Below are 18,147 nucleotides of genomic sequence, written 5' to 3' on the forward strand. Positions count from 1 at the left end.
GAGCCATCTGAAGGGCTTAAATGCAATTTGTACAGTTGATTCAGGTTCTGTGAGATATTCCAACAGAGGAAACTGCATTTCTTAGTTTACTTCACGGGCCCAAACCTCTCCTGTCTGTGTTCAGTGGTCAAGCGATGTGTTTGCTGCTGCAGACCCGTGGGGTCGGGGAGGGGAGCGAGAGCTTTTCTCCTCTTCTCACTCCCTCCTCATACACAGCAAAGGATCAGTGGTCAGATGAGAGACCCTTCGTGCCAAATATAAATCACTGTAGACTTCAGCCTGGTGTGTCAGTTAAAAATCCCGAGTTAGCCAGAGTCCAAAATCATGAGGTGTGTTACAGCATCAGACTGTAACTTCTGACTGGCAGGTCCGAATTGTTTCAAAGTCGAAATCGTTAGTTTTGCATATTGTCCCAAGGGCGTATGAGGTTTGGAGAAACACAAGGTTTTGCACACAGGTGGGGCTGGTACGTGCCGTTTCTTGGTTGTCGTGTTGTGAAATCAGGAGCCTTGATGTGGTTGGAAGACACTCGATGTATTTTAGAGTGTCTCAGAGAGATGGGGCCACTTGAAATGGGCAGGTTGCAGGTAGTGTCCTTGAGACGCTTTGTGGAAGTGGCACCTTCGGGTGGCCCCTGGTGCTCATATTGCAGCACTGACCTTTACGGTGGTTTTTAAGGAACACACAGTACTGGGGAGGGTGTTTTGGGTTTTGTTTTAAAGAAATTCACCCTGGCAGCTTAACATCTTGAAGAGTTGGAGACACTGAGTACAGGTTGAACGGTTGCTTTGGAATGGTTTTGTGGTAGGAAATGTTTGTTCTAGCAGTTGGTGTGTATGCAGTGTTTGTCCACTGATAGAAATGGCTTGTTACAGACGCTCTGGCTTTCCCTGGGACCCTGGTGGTCCCCCAAACCCTTCCTGGGGCTGAGAGGTCAGAACTCTGTCCGCCTGACAGTGGGCGTTGTCAGCCTCTGCGGAGTTGCCATGGACACCGGTGAGCGGATGGCGTGCTCTCCGCCTCTGCACCAGCGCCTCAAATGTGCCGGCTCCACTTAAGGACGTCCTTGATGCAGCGCTGAAGACTGACTTGTACTGAATCTCAGCCTCCAAGTACATCTTTTTAACACTCCCTGTGGTGAAGTGGCAGGGACACATCAGCACTTCCTCTGCACCCAGAGGCAGGGTGGCTGTCCTCAGGAAGAGCCCCTGGGGGTCAGTTGTGAGCTGAGTAACGTCATTTGCACTTGAAAGGACAACTGATCGGCTGCAGTTTTCCCACAGTGTTTTGGCAGGCACTTTCTTGCAGATGAAGGATGTGAGTGTCAAGGAAAGCAGCCTGCAGTATCTGTTGTCACAGTAATATCTGCGCTTTCACATGGGCCTTAGAGTTTTGAAAAGCTTGTAGCTGCCATTGTGAGCTTGATGGCTTGCCAGTAATTAAAGCCGTGGGTGGACATGGGCGCTGTCTTCTGTGTTGTCTGATGGAACGTGCATGGTCTGGACTCAGCATGAGTCAGCCAAGAGGGTTTTCCAGTGAGGCCGCGGGGACCAGGTGTGCAGGGGGGACCAGGTGTGCAGGGCGGGCGCCAGGCAGCCCGCGTAGGGGGGGCACGGTGTTCCCGTGTCGCAGTGTCGGGGGTTCGATGTGATGTCACAGGACGTCCACAGTTACCCGGAAACCTTTCTCAGTTTCAATTTTGGAAATACCAGCATGTTCCACATAAATGAAAGCTCTCGGGGTCCTCATTGTTTAAGGGTGTCAAGAGGCCCCCGAGACCAAAAGGTTGGAGAGTTGCTGTTCAGCAACTTTGAAGGTGGGCGGGGTCCTGTTCAGCCGTTTGGTAACAGAGCCTGTTAACAGATTTTAAACCTAAGATTTCATAGCATTATTCCTATGTCTGCTTAGTGAGAAATGCAGCAGTTTGCAGCTGAGAAAAAAAATTTGCACTTAGAAATGTAGAAATGTAATTTTAAATATTCCAGTGCATTCAATGTTCACCTCCGGTTTTTTCACTTTCTCAGTTTCAGGGATGCCCACCTTTCTCTTTTTCTTCACAAACAGTTATTAATACAATGTGAGTGCGGTCTCCTGACCATACTCCTCATGAAATGTGCAGTAGTGTGTGGGCTTACGCATACGTGGTGTTAGGAACTTACCACTGGACTGCAGAGGTTTTGTTTCTCTTTTGTCTTTATACACATACATTTGTTTCATGAGCTACAGTTTTGTATTAGAATTTCTGTGTTGAAATTATGAAAAGAAATCAATTTTGCCAAATATAAAAGTCGAGATAAATGAACCAAATTATCTAAAATGATCTGATCTGTTCTGCATATGTACTTTATCTCGTTCCACTCAACAGACATAACTAGATTTTTCTTTTCCGATTAATTAGAACGTAAATCAAATCTAAACACATGCTTATTTTTCAGAATAACATAAATATTGCTTTCATTTCTGAGAGTATCTTAATTTCTTCGCTGAGTGTTGTGAAATAAAGTAAGGTTTGTTTCCAGTTTTTTTTGTTTGGTTTTGTTTGTTTTTATCCAGTTTCTTCTGAAAAGGAAAGTTTGTGAACTGTTGAAGCCTCATTTTGAGATGGGTTTACCACATTTAAGAGGTTTTGGTGGTGGTGGTGATGAATTTAGCTAATCAGGGTGAAACAGTCACTGTCTCTTTAAAAGGAGGTGTGACAGAATGTTTGTCTGTTCTGAGGTCACTAAGGATACCACAGTTACACAGAAGGCAGTTGGAGTGAGACTTGGGAGAGGTGAGGTGCAGGTCCGCTGGGCGCGGGGCTACTCGGGGCTAGAGTCTGAAATGTGTTAAAAGATCAGGATTCAGGGCTCACCTCGGAACAGAGCCGCAATTAGTGAGGCTTGAACTAGGCATGGCTATTGAAAGCGATGTCGGAGAAGTGAGTTTTAAATACACATAAGTGGACTGTACCACGTCGGTGTGGAGTAATCATAAACAGTCATCTAAAATCTTCCTTAGGTTTTTAACTGATGGCATAGCTACAGTATTAAGAATTTTTACATAATTACGTTCATTATTAATTTTGTTGTTCAGCCTTTTCACGTTTGTGTGTTGGGTTTTGTCGAGCTGGGTCCATCTCCAAAATGGGGTTACAACTGGAAAGCAGCTGACAGCTGATGCTGGTTTTGAAACCCTCTGTCCCTCCAAGATCTCTGCCCTCTTCCCGCCAGCTTGCTCTGCCTCCAGTGGCCAGTCCAGTGGCCAGTCGTAGTCCCCATGTCGTCAGTATTTTCTCTTCTTTAAAAGTCTTCTAGGGAAGGGAACTGTGTTGCGTGTTTTTCAGGTTTTCTCCCCAAGTGTCTTTGTAGGTCACGTAAAGTACAGATTACTTGCATTGAAGTTTGTTCTAATGTGGTTTCAGTTATAGTTACTCAAGATCTATAAACTGTTGTCTTCGTTTCTTTTAGGAGCTCACTCCGTGGGAGCAGTTTCAAGATAATCTGAGTCGTTACTGGTGAGCAGCGACTGGTCGCAGCAGTGTTTTGGGGCCTGGCTGTTTACCTGGACCAGGTGATTGCGCCAGCCAGGTTTTCTGTTGTACTTAGGACGTCCGTCCATAAAGGGTCCAAGCTTTCGGTGTTGGGGCAGGTAACGTATCAGTAGTGTTACATGCCAACAGCAAAATTTTAACTTAATAGGTTTGGAGTTTCTTAACCTATTTCTAAAAGGGCATTCATTGTATGTGAAGACAGTGATACAAGGTAACAGTCATATTTGTTTGAAATAGTCTCAACTTCACCCATAAGGTTCTTAGATGAATGTTGGGTAATGTGTTAAGAATTTGGTTCACAGCATGTCGTTTTATGTTGGTGGTTTTGTTAGTACGTAGACCTTGACATTGTATATTCTCTCTGTGGTGAACTGTGCTTTGCCGAGGAGAGTTCTTCTGGCAGAAAACCATCCTGCGGTGGGGATCAGGCTTCTTTCCCAGCCCTGAGTGAGCTTTATGGGGTCCAGACCCGACCGTCTGAACTGGAGGGGCTGCACCCCCTGTACTTTCTGGCACAGGCTGGCTCAGGCCCCTCAGGCCGCATCTTTAGTGCCCATGCCAAATGTTGTGTGAAATGCAGACTTCCCCTCGCTCAAGATGACTGTCAAATTTGCTGCAAGTTGGTTAGCACGAATAGAAACACTTGGGATGGGGGAACGGTTGTGATGACTGGTTTAGTAACAACAGCTCTCCTATGTATGTGTGGAGGGAGCACAGCTGTCATCGAGGGTCCATGTTGTTCTTCACATTTCAAATTCCCAGCCAGTGGGGGTCAGCATTGCCTCGCGGAGAGTGGTTCCGTGCCACTAGCCAGAGCACTCTTGAGCGGGAATCACCATTTACACCCCAACTTAGTTCCCATCACTTCAGGTGACCAGAGAGGTGGTGTGGTCCTCAGTGGCACATGGGCTCATGTCACAGCCACTCTGGCAAGTTTGAGTGGCCTGAGACCGTGCGGGCCAAGTTACATGGTGAAGGATATAGAGCTGGCCAGGAAACGGGAGGTGACAATACTTAGTGGGAAGCAAAGAAAGAACTGGGTTGCATGTGATTTTCAGTTTTGTATATTTGCTGTTTTGAAGGTTTTTCATTCTGTCCCAGTCCCTCTCTGAGGATGGAGCACGGCATAAGAGCTGAGGCGTCACTAGCATTTCAGTGTGATTGAAGCTGGACGGCTTGAAAAAGAATTCTCAAGGTATAAACTGAGTAAAGTTTTCGCAAACATAAAGATCATAAACATAAAGTTTCCTTTACTGATCTATAGGAAGAAAGACGGGAGAAGAAATGCACATTCAGACTCTTGCCTGGGTCAGGAGTTCCTCAGTGTCGCGATTACCTGTTGCTGCGTAACTACTGCCCCAGAGCTCGGCAGACCCCACAGTGCCCTTTCGTGTCTCCCGAGTCATAGCTCAGTGAGTGGGCAGGACTCAGCCAGGCGAGGCTTCTCCATGAGGCGTCCACGGGGTCACTGTGCACTCGGCCCGCAGCAGGGCCACGTGCAGAGCCCAACACCCCTCTGCACGTGGCATCAAGGCAGAGTGGTCAGAGTTGTCACACGGCAGCTCGGGGCTCCTAGGCCCGGGCCTGGCACGGCGTTCTGTCTATGCGAGAATGCCAGCGAGCCCGCGGCTGCCTCTGCTCCGCTGCCGCGGACGGTGCTGTGGTGCATTTGGCATTCCCCGCTGCCCGTGTTAAGTGGTGGGCTGAGCACCTCGCTGGTGGAATTCCAGGTTGGGAGCTGTGTTTTTCTTCTGAACATTACATACGTAACTAGGAACGTTTTCTTCAAGAATCGCCTTGAATTATGTCACGGACCATACTTGAGGAAACACTGGTCAAGATCACTTGCTTTAATAGACACCCACTTTCTGTAGGTGGAACACTGTTCCATCTACCGTGTTCATGCCTCCTGCGCTCACGAGGGGTGGTGCCCCCGTGGGAGCTCCCGCTGTGTATTCATGGCGGTCTGCACCCGCTGGCTCTTCTAGCTCTGGCGAATGGCTCCTTCGCCAGGACATGTGGCCTCACTAACGTTGGTTGTGGTTTGGTTGCATTTCACCATTAGGTATGGATGACAAAGGTGACCCCAGCAATGACGAAGCTCCCAAGGTCATCAAACCCACCAGTAAAGAGTTCAGGAAAACATGGGGCTTCCGAAGAACCACCATTGCCAAGCGCGAGGGCGCTGGGGACGCGGAGCTGGACTGCGTGGAGCGGGCCCCGCCGCAGCAGCAGAGCCCGTCCTTACGGCGCAGCGGGAGGCAGCCCAAGCGGACTGAGCGCGTGGAGGAGTTCCTCACGCGAGTCCGGCGCCGCGGCCGGAGGATTGCGCCCACCTCCCTGGAGGACCCCAGCGAGCCGGCCTCGTGCCCAGCAACAGATGCCGAGACTGCTTCTGAGGGGAGCGTGGAGAGTGCCTCTGAGATGAAAAGTGGGCCCAGGGCCAGCTCCGCGGGGGGTAAGGAACGAGCCGCCTCCTCTGCCAAGGCCACAGGGGGTAACGACGAGGATGACACTTCCGATAGTGACAGCGATGGCTTGACTTTGAAGGAGCTTCAGAATCGCCTACGAAGGAAGCGAGAACAGGAGCCAGCCGACCGGTCCCTGAAAGGTGCCCAGAACCGCCTGAGGAAGAAGCGGCGGGAGGAGGACCCTGCAGAAGCTGTGGACGCAGAGGCGGGCAACACTGTGGAGAGTTCCCCGCCCAGCAAGCAGGAGCCCACGGCTGCCCAGGCAGCGAAAGATGACCGGGAGAGGACGTCGGAAGGGCCAGCGGCCGAGGGACCCCCAGACGAAGAGCCCGGAGGCTCAGTCAGACACAAGCCTGAGTGTGAGGTTTACGACCCCAACGCTCTGTACTGTATATGTCGTCAGCCGCATAACAACAGGTGGGTCTCGGGAGGAGCTGTAGCTGCCAACTCTTGCTCGGGGTCGGCCAGCTTGCCATCCACTTCGATCAGTCACAAAGCTGGGCACGGGAGGAAGTGGGGTAGCTGAAAACCATGAGCAGGTCACTGAAAAGAAGGGGGCTGCTGGAGCCACACGTGCCTGTGGGGGCTGCTGGCCGCGTGGGGCTCTTCACTGCCTTGGTCACGTGAGCACGTGCAGCCAGCAGCCAGTGCAAGGGGCACACATTACTCATTCTTGTCACCCCAGAGGTCCTTCTCGGGTCGCACTGCTTTAGGCTGTCCCTGAGGGACACAGAGGCTGGTTGGCCCCCAGTATGGATGTTGAGGGCAGCTCCGAGCCTCCGGTGCTGTTAGGGCAATAAAGGCACTGTTGTCCCTTCGTGCAGACGGGCACTGCGGTCGCCAGGTGCTGTGGAGCCAGCAGTTCACTCCGAAAGCTCCACTCACGAAAAATAAAGTCATCTGGGCAAATGTTAACATCGAGAAGGGGCCTAGGATATGCCTCTGTTCTCTTCACTTTCTGTCCCTTTGTGTTTTTTTCATAGCAGCGTGTTGTTGAAACCAACTGTACATTAATAATGTGTCTAAATCGAGTGTTTTACCTCTTCGTTTTCCATCCCTGGTTATTTTCTAATTTCAGGTTTATGATTTGCTGTGACCGGTGTGAAGAGTGGTTTCATGGCGATTGTGTAGGCATTTCTGAGGCTCGAGGGCGGCTCCTGGAAAGGAACGGGGAGGATTACATCTGCCCCAACTGCACCATCCTGCAGGTGCAGGACGAGCCTAACGAGCCTAACTCAGAAAGCGCAACCCAGCAGGCAGCAAGACTCCGACCGGCGGACGCCGACGGCACGGACTGCACGAGTATAGGGACTGTGGAGCAGAAGTGCAGCGAGGACCAGGGCATCAAGGGTAGGATCGAGAAGGCTGCAAACCCAAGTGGCAAGAAGAAGCTCAAGATCTTCCAGCCTGTAAGTGCCAGCTCCGGGGGGCGGCCTGACGGGGCCTCGGGCTGCCTTCTACCCACGGGGCTCGGGGAGAAAGACCGTCCTGCACTTGGCTCTCGGGCCTCCCGCTCCTCGTGACAACTGTCTGCCTCCTATACTGTTACTGTGGGCGGATCATTTTCCAGTTATCTTTGTGTTACTGAAGTGAGTGTGCACCTGTCTCACCTGGCACCATCTTGAGAACGAGGGGTCTTATACCCGCCTCACTAGAGATGCCGAGGGTGGGGGTGGCAGCTGTCGCCTGGCTCCGTGGGGTGATGAGGCGACCTCGGCCAGGGGCAGCCCTCACACCGGCTGATACAGCGTGCGACCCTCTGGTGGTCCTGGGCACTCATTGTGCCTGAGCTGACTCACTTCTCCTCCCTGGCTGATTTTCAGGCCCCTTGAGGGCCACATTCTCCACGAGTCGTCAGCTTTGGCTGAGTGAGCTGTGTCGGGCTCTGACAAGTGCCCCGCTCGGCCTTCCTGAGTCCCGACCAGCCAGCCTCGAATGGGGCAGCCCCGGCCGGGGCGGGTGTGAGGCGGGCGGCACAAGGCTTTGGGGTGGCTGGGTCAGAAGCGTGTGCCCGACAGCCTGGAGCTGTGTTAGCTGCGAGGTGAGCATGCTCTGAGGCTGGGCCATTTCACTGTCTGTCCTGAGGTGTTCGGAGGCGCACAGTGCACGTGTATTAACTGTTAACACACTTAGTCATTAGGAAAATGAACGGAAATGTCAGCGGGAAAATCGTCCTAATTTCTCGTCTTTAATGTCCATGTGTTTGGATTACATGAGTTTAAATTCTGTTGGATTCTATGGAGGAAAAACCGTTCTCTTAAACACTTAACGTGAGAAGTAAGATTTTGCTCAAGTATAATTTCGTTGGCCAGGACATGGTCACGTGTACTTGGTGTTGGCCTGCGAAACACCTTGGTGACTAAGAACAAGCAGCCAGCCACGCTTGTAGTGCGTCAGTTCCTAAGCTGCGTGCCCAGTTACCAGACTTAGCTCAAAACCACACACATTTCTTAGCTCGGTTTGCAGGGTCAGAAGCCTGGGCCTGGTCTTGCTGCGCCCCTCTCAGGGTCTGAGAGGAGAGGGCTGCATGCCAGGGCCTGGGGTCTCATCAGAGGCCCGGCTAGGGAATAGCCACCTCCTAAAGCTCTGACACGGTTCGGTATGTGGCTGTGTCCCGTGCAGCTTTTGTGGCCTGTTGATACTGAAGGGCATTTGCTGTGCGTCAGATTCGGGTTAAATTGGGTGTCGCCCTCACCCCAGAGCATAGCCGTGGGGGCCTCACAGCAGGGCTGCTTTCTTCACCATCAGTAGTGGTGGCTTCATGTCTTTGGAAGGCCAAGCCCTCTTTTAAGGGTTTTCGCCTAATTGAGTCAGACCCTTTGGATTAATTCAGAGTCATCTCATTTGGGGCCTTCATTACATCTGCAGATACCCCTGTCCATTTACCCTATCAGAACGTAATTGTGGGTGTGACATCACATTGTGTCCGAAAGGACACAGCATGTGTCCTGGGGGCGGGGGTCCTAGGGTCCTCTTGGAGTTGTGCCTGCCACGAGTGGCATGAAGAGTGTGCAGGCCTTCGCCCGGGGCGGTAGGTCTGTGTGCTGGGAAGGAACAAAGATGAGTTTTTATTCACTTTCAAGTACTGTTAGTGTCTCCTGATTAGAAACAGTAACCTCAGTGCTGTAAACAGTGATTTTGCAAAGTACCGTGACGCTACGGTGGTGAGTGTTGTCTGCGGCACGTTTCGTTCTGCAGGTCTCAGAGGCGCCGGGCGCTGCCAAGTGTATCGGCCCTGGGTGCGCGAGCGTGGCGCAGCCGGACTCCGTCTACTGCAGCAACGACTGCATTCTCAAGCACGCTGCCGCCACCATGAAGTTTCTGAGTTCAGGGAAAGAAGCAAAACCCAAACTGAAAGAAAAGACCAAGCCGAAGCCAGAAAAGCTCATTCTTCCGAAGTGTAGCGTTCAGGTAAGCTGAGCAAGGGCAGCCATTTGAGCAGTCGAAGCGGAAAGTGTCCCTGTCGCAGACTTGGCTGGTTGTAGGGTGCGGGGCAGCGGCCGAGGCGAGAGGCACGCGCCGGCCCCTTTCCCTTGGTCCTCCATCTTTCCATCTTTCCATCTTTCCACCGGCTCTGTTGTCAGCAACGGAGAAGCAAGTCCTGACGGTTTCTTTCTACCGCCCTCTAGCTGAGGGAGTAACAGATACAGACGCAGCAGAGCAAACCCAGCCTGCGGCTGCTGCGGGGAAGCTGAGCCCTCTCTCTGTCCACGAAACAGCAGTGACAGGAGAGTCACATGGAGAGGAGTTGGCAGGCAGCCAGCGGGGTGGGCAGGGGCTGTGGTCCACCTAGCACCCCCGTGGCCCCAAGTTTGTGCCCCGTGTGATTTGGGAAGGCTTGAGGGTGCTTCAGAACGCAGGCCCTTTCCTGACACTTGAAGACCCTTCCTGGGGAGTTGGCTCTAGTGGGCGCGGCTGTACTGCGGCCCCCGCTACGTCTGTGACAAGCGAGGCCTGAGTGCTATTGGGGCAGTTTTCTTGACCTTGACAGTGCTGTTTATCCCTTAGATGGCTTTGTTTTTAAGGCTGGTCGTTTTTAACCAGAACTGCCGAAGAAGCAGTTGTGTGCAGTAAGGGTGTCGTGCAGCGTGCCTGGGGTAGCCCGGGAGCTCCCCGCGCCCAGCACGTGCCCCCCGAGGTCCTTCCCCCCTGCTCTCACCTTGTGGCCCCACCACGCTCGGAGCCCAGCCGCATTACAGGTCATTTCATGCCGGGCCTTCTCAGCACTCAGACCCTGGAGTCCTGGCTGTGGCGGTGGGTTGTGAGGGTCGGCTGGTGTGTCCGTGCAGGGCAGTGGGGGGGCCTGAAGTGACCCCGCGTGCGTCCGCCCTTCGTTGAGAGTGAGCTGAGCCAAGGTTAGCTCTGACCTTAATGATGGGGGTTTTCCTGCTTATCCAGGCAGGCGTCAGAGTCTCCTCCATGCACAAGAGAGCAGCACCAGACCAGAAGGAAAGCACCATGAGGAAGGCCCTGGCGGCCCCTGCTAGGAGCGAGGTTCCTATTAAGGGAACGACGTGTGACAGCGGCACGCCGTCCTGGGCCAGCGACCACAACTACAATGCAGTGAAGCCGGAGCCCAGCCCCGCCCCCTGGCCGGCCCTGTGGTGCAAATGTACGTATCGCCGAGGGGCATCGCCGAGGGGCGGCGTCGGGCCTCCCGGGCTCTCCCGGCCCCGCCCCCTGGCCGGCCCCGCCCCCTGGCCAGCCCTGTGGTGTAAATGTACGTATCCCGAGGGGCGGCGTCGGGCCTCCCGGGCTCTCCCGGCCCCGCCCCCTGGCCGGCCCCGCCCCCTGGCCGGCTCCGCCCCCTGGCCGGCCCTGTGGTGTAAATGTACGTATCGCCGAGGGGCGGCGTCGGGCCTCCCGGGCTCGGCCCGGCCCTGCGCTCAGGCCTGGCCACGGCCAGGAGCTGTGGCCCCGTGTGGCGCTGCCCGCAACCCCGCCCCTAGCCGGTCCCCACAAAGCTGTACAAACCCCCTCGCGGCTGCTGTGTGTCCAATCTCTTCGGTTGTCAGGCTCTGGTAAGTATCTGTATGATGCTCAGCGAGGTCCGACGGAGCAGACACGCTGCCCAGCGCTCAAACGTGTCAACGTCCCAGCGTCTGCTGCCATTTTGTGACAACCCTGTTAGCTCGCTCATTTCTCCACGTTGTCTGCTTTTAGCACATGCAGTCATCACTTCTTTTGTACACTGTGGGAATCTATACTGCGGATCACCGTTGATCTGATGTAAAAGACGGTTTTCAGCAGAGTATGTTTGACAGGGCAGAACTTTTTTCATGTCCAGTCCACACACGACACACCCACATAGACACACGCTCACGTTTGGAAGGCCCTTCCCCGCGGCTCTGTGTTCCACGGTAAGTGACGTGATGTGCTCCCTGAAGGGAATCTGCCCCAGCCTGTAAGTGCCCATAGATCTTGGAAGTCCTGGCTTCAGTTATGCAGTAAATTTAGTTTCTTCTTGCATTTCAGCCCCTCTCCAAAATTAAAATTTGGAAATTTAAATAGAACCATTGGGCACATTTTACTCTATTAAGATTATTGTTAATTTGGTTTTTATGCTGTCTTTTAGACCATTTTGTGCCTCTCTTTACAGCAGCAAAAGGTTAAATAGCCCTAAATCGCACGACTATAGACGTGTGCGGTGTTCTGTTAGTCAGCCTCTTAGCAATCACCTGAGGGAGAGCACTCGTGTAGGCAGATGCCAGGTTAGTATAGTTAGAAAACCTGTGTCTAGATGCTCATGATAGAATGTAAAGGGTCCAAGACCTAAGAAATGGAGTTGCAAGTAAATTGCAAAGCAATACTAGATTTTCTTATTTTATTTTAGGAATAAGTTATTAAATATAGAAATAACCAGTTGTATTAAAATAAGTCTGATGCACCTTAGGTTGTTTGAACTGAGAATTTCATGCTAACATCATATCTCAAATCTTCATCAAATTATAATCTCCGCAAAGTAGCACTTTCACAGAGGTCATGAACGTACCTAAAAATCCACGTCACTTACGATTGCTGGTGTCCTAAGTGGTTATAGGCCTGGGACAGAGTAAGGAGCACCAACGCCCAGCCTCCAAAGCCCTGGCAGTTGATTTCAAATCAGTCTCACCATCTCTGTTGACTAGAATTGGACAGCTGCCCTGAGGCTCCATGAGCTGAGTTGTGGGGTGCAGAGCGGAGTAGGGGTGTCGGTGGGAGGGTGGGACAGCATGGCTCTCCCTGGGCTCTTAACGGCTCACTGTTCTTGAGGGAAAAGGAGGGGTGGGGGGGCTTGCGCTCCCCGAGGAGGCCAGTTTCTGCTCAGACGGTTTTCTTCTCCACCTCCTCTTTCTATGCCAGCTCTTCACTGAAGCTCCCAGTGCTTCGGTTGACAGAAACGTGAAACAAATTAATGCCTGATTACCTTTCCTAGCACATCCACGCTTCAGAATTAAACTTGGTGGATATCCAAAATGAATTGCATGCATAAGGGACATATTTTTGAGCTAGTTGCATTTGATCTTGTTATCCCAGAAATGTCATCTTCCCAAAAGTGATTGGGAGGACAGTTAAAGGTTAGTAGCAAATACGACTTCGGCCGTGGTGAGTAGCAGCTGTGTCTCCACCGCTGTCCCCAGACGGTCACTTCACAGTTGCGATAGCGGGATGGTAACAGAGCACAGTGCACACAGAAGGCTACGCCCCACGAGGACCCCACCTGCCTCCCTGGCTGGCTGCAGAGTGTGCTGCTTTTCCTGGTGGGGGGTGGTGACTCTTAAGACAGGGCGTTGTCTGCACTGACCTGGAGACGAGGATCCTCACTGAGCCCAGAGAGCCATGCGCTGCTGGAGGTGCTCCAGGCGCCCCCGCCCCCCGGTCCACTGGTTTTTGGGTACCAGGGGGTTGGATTGTGGGGATAGGGACAACTTTTCAGTGAACATGGAGGGGACCTGTGAAGCGGGCATGGCGTCGCTGTGCGTGGAGGCTCTTTCCTCTTCCACACAAGTGTCAGGAGGCCCTTTTTCTCTGGGTGATGCCAGTAACACAGTCTCCTGAGTAATTTTTAAATTGTTTTTGAGGGCGTCTGTGTAGTTTCTTTAACTTACAGAAACAATTGCCATTTTATTTCTCCCCAAAATCAGTAGTCTTTATATTTTTATAGCCTTCTTTTTTCTCTATTGGTTTACCTTCCATTACTGTCAAGGTATGAAGAGAGCTGAAAATATTTTCCTAAAATTTCCCTGGTTTATTACAACTTGACAGTGGAATTCTGATAGGCAGAGGCACAGGTTCTAGTATTTTGGACTCAAATAGCTCGTTAGGTGACTTAAAACACTGAACAGAGTCCGACTGGAAAATGAGGTTTCTACAGTGTCATCTAGCTCAGAGACTTACAGTGGAAAACCCTAACAGAACCTGTCCACCCAAATCCAGGTGGTTGGTTAAGCCTTTTGCCAGATACAAGTCACGTGTGTGCCACATAGACTGTCTAAGCACTGTGGTGAGCTGGCTGAAGGAGGACGCAGATTTGCACGAGGATAACTAGTGGTGTGGACTCCAGAAGCACATTTCACCAATCATAAGAGGAAACAAGTACCCTGTAATAAATGCCGGGGTTGAGGCGGGATTCTGGAACCCAAGCATATTTTGTAGAAATTTAAAGCGGGCTGGCTAGGGGATGTCTCGATCAGCTGCGTGAGCCATTTTTATCTGTCCCTTCCAGATTGTCTGGCAATAAAATATGGTTGGCGACAAACCAGACTACCTACGAATTGGTTTCTTCCCCAATTCGAGGGAAGAAGCACTGTCCAGATATGGGACTTGGCTTGACGGTTGTTTTTAACGCTGTCCATGCAGCTGTTTCCTCGGCTCTCAGTGACGTTCTTTTATATTTTCTTTGTTTTACTTTTTACAAGCTTACAAAAGCCATCTGTTGAGAAAATTAGATTGGGCGTAGTTTCACATGAACATAAACTAACACTTGAGATGAAACCCTTGGCAGCAGCGTGTGCCTCCCCGGGAGGGGGGAAATGGGCTGCCAGGTCCTGCAGGGTGGGTCCTGCCCACTTCACCTGCCTGTTGGTGAACTTGATGTGGCCAAGGCAGCCACGGCTCCACTCGGATACTGGTGGAAGATGAACAGAGGAGGGAAGTGCCCTGGGGGCGTCCCCCCGAGTCCGCAGGGCCGCTCTGAAGATGCTGCTCCATGCCTCCAGCATGGTCCACAAGTCTGCCCTGTTGGTATCAAGTTGTAAAATGCTTAATCTTGATTTTTGTGTGTTGCACAAAACCATGGCACGTAGTTATGTTCTTGGCTTCTGAGAATTAAAGAAGTAAACTTAGAAGATGGATAAGAAGTTTTGCCACTTTCATTTATTTAAATGAAGGTTGGGGCAACTGTCTGCCGCAAGCCTGGAGGACGTCAGCAAGAAGAACGTAAAGGTAACTGCATATCCCGAACGCTGCTCGGCCACCAGCCTGGGGGTCCACTGATGGGACCCTTTGTGACCAGGAGCTTACAGGGTGGGCAGATGGACTCATCTGACGTGCCCCTAACCCGTCATGTTGGTTGAAGTAGTAAACAATTTGGGCACAAACGAATGATGTTGCTTAAAACGTAACCTTATTAAAGTGACATGAGTGCCTGGGGCCTGGTTCCGAGACGGGGGAGACGGTGGGGAAGCGGCGGCTCACTGCCCGGGTGCCTGCTGCCAGTCCAGTTGGTGACAGCCTTGGTCACATCTCATTCTAGTGGAGCATGTTGAAGTATAATTGGAAAAGTTCTTTTCCATGTTACTAACCCAACATGAATCAGCTTTGGGTTTAGATTTCAAAACACTACATGAGACTGAAAATAAAGGGTAATTGACCTGCTGATGTCCACTTGCTTCTTGCTAGTTTCCTGTGGAGAGTTCTATGCACCTCTCCGTTTAGGGTGTTAGCCACTCAAATACCACATCAGGAACAAGCCACCTAGAAAAGCTGCGTGACCCAGCCCACTCATGCTTGCTTGAGTGTTACTTGGGAATTCGTGTTTTCTGACGCACAAGCAAATCAGTACTTTACTTCTAGAGAAAAGAAGCAAAAGCAAAATGGTTTCTTGCTATTTACTACCTTGATTTTCCACACATGGAAAGCTCTTGTCAGGAAACCAAGTTGAAATGGGAAACTACACGTGTCCCGCAGAACTGATGTCACTGAACAAAACGCACTGCTTCTCCACTGTGTTGCCCCCCCAAGCCCTCGGGTGGGTCCCAGTTACAGAGACAGTCCCCACAGCGGTAGCTGCCTCGCTCTTCCTGCTGAGTGGACTTGGGACCCAGTGGGGTGGGTGGTGCATGGAGGTCGTGTGGTGGCAGCAGGCAGTTCCAGGCAGGGGACACCCCTGCCGAGGCCTGCTGTCCCTTGCCTGCACCATGTGCTTTCACTTGCTCATTGTCAGCAGAAGCTCACTTGGCTTTTACAGCCAGTCATTCAATAGGCCTGCGCAGGCGTCGGTGACTGAAGGGCTCCTTTCTGGGGTAAACACGCATAGTGTGAGTAGCACAAGAGGTAGAAAGCAATTTCCAGGTGCTGAGGGGCTTCTCCCAGGTCCTGTGCCTGTGCCGAGCTGTCCCGTGAGGCCCTCGCTACACGTGGCTGTTGGGCAGACCGTCACTACTGCCCACCCGCTGTAGCTTCCTTTGGGCATCTGCACAGCTTCTCCCCGGGGGAGCAGCGCAGCACAGCTGCTGGAGGAGACCTGTGTCCTCCCAAGCTCCACTGAGGCCCACCAGTGCCACCCAGTGGCCAGCGATGCCACAGCCACCTTGCCATGTGGCGAGGCCCTCAGTTTTATGCTTGTTGGAAATGAGCCAATTGGAGTGTTGCTGCTCGCTGATCCCCGTGGACACCAGCCTGCTTTGCTCTCTGCTTGGCTTCACCCCAACAATTCATCTCCTGCACCAGCGTGGTCGTCGGGCAGAAGCAGGCGCACAGGCAGCTTGGCCTCCTAGAGCGACAGGTTTTCCCTGGCTCCCTGGGTCAAGACCTGGCCCGGAACCTGGCAACGCTTTCCCCCCACACGGCGGGTGGAAGCTACCTACAGGCTGCTTTGCTGCCAACAGCCCAGGCCTGGCACACACCCCTGCGGGGCCGCCTCTGCCCACACCGCAGTCTGCTTAGTGCTGCCAGCAGAGTTCGGCAGCATTTGGGGGCGTCAGCTGTCCCCTGAAGCCACCCTGGCATGGGGTGGGCCACTGCTCTTCTAGAATGGGTTTTTTCTGGCTGGTTACAAAGTTAGTCCTTGCCCTTCTGTAAATTTATCCACAAGCTAATACAGTTAGAACTGAGTTTGGATGAAGGGTTTGCAGACTTGATGTAGCTGTGCTTAAAAATGGTAGCGTTTCTCTGTCAGAACATTCCAGCACTGCACCGAGGTCACTGTTCAGCACGTGCCACGTGCAGCTTACAGTGGGGTCAAAGGGACCAATGTGGCCCTTGCTGGAAAGCACTTTCTGCATGTTTCCAGCTTTGGAGTGCCAAGTCAGGCCCCTTCAGCATTTTACTAAGAATTTGTTTGCTTCATTAGACCTGTTTCTATACTCTGGGGAGCAGGTAAGGGAAAATGGAGGTTGGCTTTAAAAGGCAGCAGCAGCTCATTTTATGAAATGTCCTAGTTAAGAAAGCCATCCCCTCCCTGCTTTTTAAATCGATTACACGTGTTTACTGTTATTTACTGTTACCATGGATAATGGGTCATTGTACTCACAGGTATTGGGAATATCCTAAGTACAGTCTCAGAAAATGTACCAGTCAGACCAGCAGAAGTATTGATCAATTAACAAATGTGTCACTTGAAACAATGAAAGCCACAAGTGACAATCTGTTTTAGGCCACATCACACAGATGTCCTGTAGCTTACAATCAGGCCTCTTTGTGAGGTTTCTGGAAGCACCCTAGGCCAGCTTTGAGAGTTACTGACGTGCGCTACCAAAATGCTGTCCTAAAGTTGGTGTTTGTAAAAAGCTGACTGAACCCGCTCCTCAGCGGTTCATGCCTCCATGATTGCCAGTGGGTGGCCTCCCTGCCTGGCGGTGTTACCGCTCTCTGCTCAGGGTTACAGGGCTGTAGACAAGTGCGGCCACACTCCCTGCCCCCTCCCACTTCCCTGCAAAGAGGTCCTTCCATTCACCCTTCCGTCTGTCCGTCTCATTTACTGACCTGAGCTCCAGCCGTCCTGCAGACCTCGGTAGCCACATGTGAGGCGGTAACGTTTCCAAGTCCTGAAGTCCACTAACTCCTTAGGTATCTGAAGACCTGATGAAATAATCATGGAGAAGTGTAGTTTCTGTCGGTTGTCGTATGTCCCTATTTTTACTTTGTCGGACTTTATAGTGGACTTTACTTAGAAACCCAGCTCCTGAAGGAGTGAAGCCGTGAGGTGACTTGATGGTGTTGGACACCGGTGGGACCAGCAGGCCGGGTGGTATGTGCAGTGGGCTTTGGAAACCTGGACAGCTGAGGCCTGGGCATGCCAGCGCATGGGGTCTGGTGGACAGGCCACCTTAGGCAGAGGTGGGCAGGGGACGTGAGGTTGGGCTTGGAGATGAAGTGATTTAAAGTCAGAATTGATGCTTGGTGACAAAGCACTTCTCACACTGTCCTAGCTTTTGGGTCCATGAAGTGCTGTTGCAAACTTTGCAAATTAGATGACTGCACTTACACTGCAAAGTGGGGAAAATGTGAGGTCCCCATGGGCTTTTAGCACCCACCGCTGGAGGAGGGAAGGCCTTGAGGGCAATGGTGACGGCTCTGGCTCTCTGCCAAGATGTCCGTGGCTGCTGGTGGTGGCTGCACTGGGGCCCTGGAGCTCACCTGCAGGGAGGGCTGGGCCTGTAGGTGGAATCTCACCTCTTTGCCCAGCTCTCAGACTCTCTCCCTTGTTCACTGCAACAGTTAAAAGGAGCAGGGCTGGCTGGCTGGCTGGTGATTGACTTTTAATCCCTGGGTTAAGTTGGGGTTGGGGGTGGTTCACTACCTCAGGAGTAGTTTGAGAAAAACCTGCCCCGGGGAGGTACCTTCTCCCTGTGTGACTCGACCGCCTGCCCTAGGGGGCATCCCCATGGTGTCTTGGCTCGCCCACGGGGCCCCCTGGTCCCTGCCATTCTGCTTGGTGTGCAG

At 52.2% G+C, this 18,147-nt stretch overlaps 1 protein-coding gene across 1 annotated transcript in view; it reads left to right on the top strand.

The window, feature by feature from the left end:
- Positions 1 to 18,147, top strand: part of DIDO1 (death inducer-obliterator 1) — a 42,055-nt gene that overhangs the window by 7,003 nt on the left and 16,905 nt on the right. The window contains exons 2-7 of the mRNA XM_033094547.1: positions 3,450 to 3,630; positions 4,615 to 4,727; positions 5,598 to 6,420; positions 7,082 to 7,412; positions 9,202 to 9,414; positions 10,402 to 10,615. Of these exons, the coding sequence (XP_032950438.1) occupies positions 5,600 to 6,420; positions 7,082 to 7,412; positions 9,202 to 9,414; positions 10,402 to 10,615 (1,579 nt within the window). The 5' untranslated portion in view covers positions 3,450 to 3,630; positions 4,615 to 4,727; positions 5,598 to 5,599. The remainder of the gene's footprint in view (positions 1 to 3,449; positions 3,631 to 4,614; positions 4,728 to 5,597; positions 6,421 to 7,081; positions 7,413 to 9,201; positions 9,415 to 10,401; positions 10,616 to 18,147) is intronic.

Source organism: Rhinolophus ferrumequinum, chromosome 23, assembly GCF_004115265.2.
Source record: "Rhinolophus ferrumequinum isolate MPI-CBG mRhiFer1 chromosome 23, mRhiFer1_v1.p, whole genome shotgun sequence".
Classification (NCBI taxonomy): Eukaryota; Metazoa; Chordata; class Mammalia; order Chiroptera; family Rhinolophidae; genus Rhinolophus; species Rhinolophus ferrumequinum.